Source organism: Belonocnema kinseyi, chromosome 10 (assembly GCF_010883055.1).
Source record: "Belonocnema kinseyi isolate 2016_QV_RU_SX_M_011 chromosome 10, B_treatae_v1, whole genome shotgun sequence".
In the NCBI taxonomy this organism is placed as follows: domain Eukaryota; kingdom Metazoa; phylum Arthropoda; class Insecta; order Hymenoptera; family Cynipidae; genus Belonocnema; species Belonocnema kinseyi.
In genome coordinates, this window is record NC_046666.1 from 114,661,119 (window position 1) to 114,662,845 (window position 1,727).

A 1,727-nucleotide genomic window follows, 5' to 3' on the forward strand; every position below is an offset into this window, starting at 1 on the left:
TATTATGCATCATTATTAGAGCAGCTGAAAGAACAAATTAAAAAAAAACGACCACATTTGGCGAGAAAAAAAATTCTCTTTCATCACGACAACGCCCGAGTTCACACATGCTTCGTTTCATTGCCTCTGTAAGTGCTTATTTTGAGGAACTTCCGAAAACGCACTTTTCTGAAGCATTAAAAAAACTTGAAAAGCGATTGACCAAGTGTATAGAGCTCCAAGGAGATTATGTTGAAAAATAAACAAAAATTTACCCAAAAAAAATTGTTTTTATACTTCATTCTAAGGACTTATTGAACTACCCTCGTAATATTTGTGTCGCCTCTCTTTCTCTGTTCCCGGCTTCTTCTGACAGCGGTTGAGTAGATACTCTGCTTATATAATTCCTTTTCCGGAGTTCCGCAGCACGGTTTCGCAGTGGTTTATGTGAAAATGCGAGATCACTAGGTGTTTCTCGCATTTTTACATAAATCACTGCGAAACCGTGCTGCGGAACTCCAGAAAAGGAATTATATAAGCAGAGCGCCTATTCAACCGCTGTCAGAAGATGCTGGGAACAGAGAAAGAGAGGCGACACAAATATTCATCGCGGGCAAGCATCCAGTAGAAAAAGAGCGATGCCTTTGGACCAGCAGAAACATCAACATTCAGGATTATCCCAAGTCTGAAGATCTGGCTGAACTGGATGACGAGCTTCTTGGAGATTTAAATAACAGTCCGACCCCTGGACTATCAATTGTGGTGTGTATAATGCAGCAAGAGTATTGGCAGATGCAAATCGCAATCCAAAACCAACAGCTGATCATAATACCAAAATGTGAATGCATCACGTCATCAATAAGATAGGTCGCGCAAGAGAGTACGCGTCCCGCATTCAGTGTGTGATTGACCACATAACATCTGGCAGGAATTTTACCGCCAAAGGTCGACAGTTTGCGCGCAAACTACGGGTCCGTTATCTGACACTTAACAAGTCAAAGCAAGGATTCTCTATATGTGATTTTTTTTTAAATTTTCGTCTTTTCCAAATTTCCTCTGAAACTATCAACTGTAGAAACTTTATTCTTTATATTTTAAAACCTTGACCCACTCAGATTTTTTCTTAAGAAAAGAAAAAATTTTCTACAACCTTTTCGTTTTTTAAGTTTGACAGTAGTATTTGTTAGTCTATACTTTTTGGGCAACATTGTCTTTCCTTAAAGAGGATTATTAGTGTAATTAGTATTAAGTGAGAAAAATGAAAGGTATATTTTGTTAACAGAACAAAATGTTTTGATATTAAATGTTATGAGGAAAAATATATATTTCTTATGTTTAATATTGTATTGAAAGATGAGTACAACTTTTACTCCTCAAACCTTAATTTTACTGTTTGTTTCAGTGTTAGAAGCGCAACGCACAAACATTTGGAAAAGAAGAACGAAGTCAACTTCGACAAAATATTTAATCAAATGTTAGGTAAACAATAATATTAAAGACAACCTAATTTCGTCTATATAGCATAGCCGTGGCACTTAATATTCTATATTGTGAAACATAATGTAAGCTGGGAGTTAGCACCAAATATGAACTGACCCTGCATTAAAAAAATGTTCTGGGTTTAATCAAGTACAGGTTAAATAGACTAACTGCCAATATGTTGCTGATCAGAAGGAAGTAAGGGGGCTTTGATAAACCACGCGGCCCAATTTTTGATCCCTTCGCCCTGCCCCCACGTGGTTCACCGT

The 1,727-nt window shown here is 37.1% G+C and overlaps 1 protein-coding gene across 1 annotated transcript in view; it reads left to right on the forward strand.

The window, feature by feature from the left end:
- LOC117181323 (G protein-coupled receptor kinase 1) overlaps positions 1 to 1,727 on the forward strand; it is a 268,557-nt gene that overhangs the window by 1,374 nt on the left and 265,456 nt on the right. The window contains exons 2-3 of the mRNA XM_033373882.1: positions 522 to 761; positions 1,382 to 1,458. Coding sequence (XP_033229773.1) covers positions 522 to 761; positions 1,382 to 1,458 — 317 coding nt within the window. The remainder of the gene's footprint in view (positions 1 to 521; positions 762 to 1,381; positions 1,459 to 1,727) is intronic.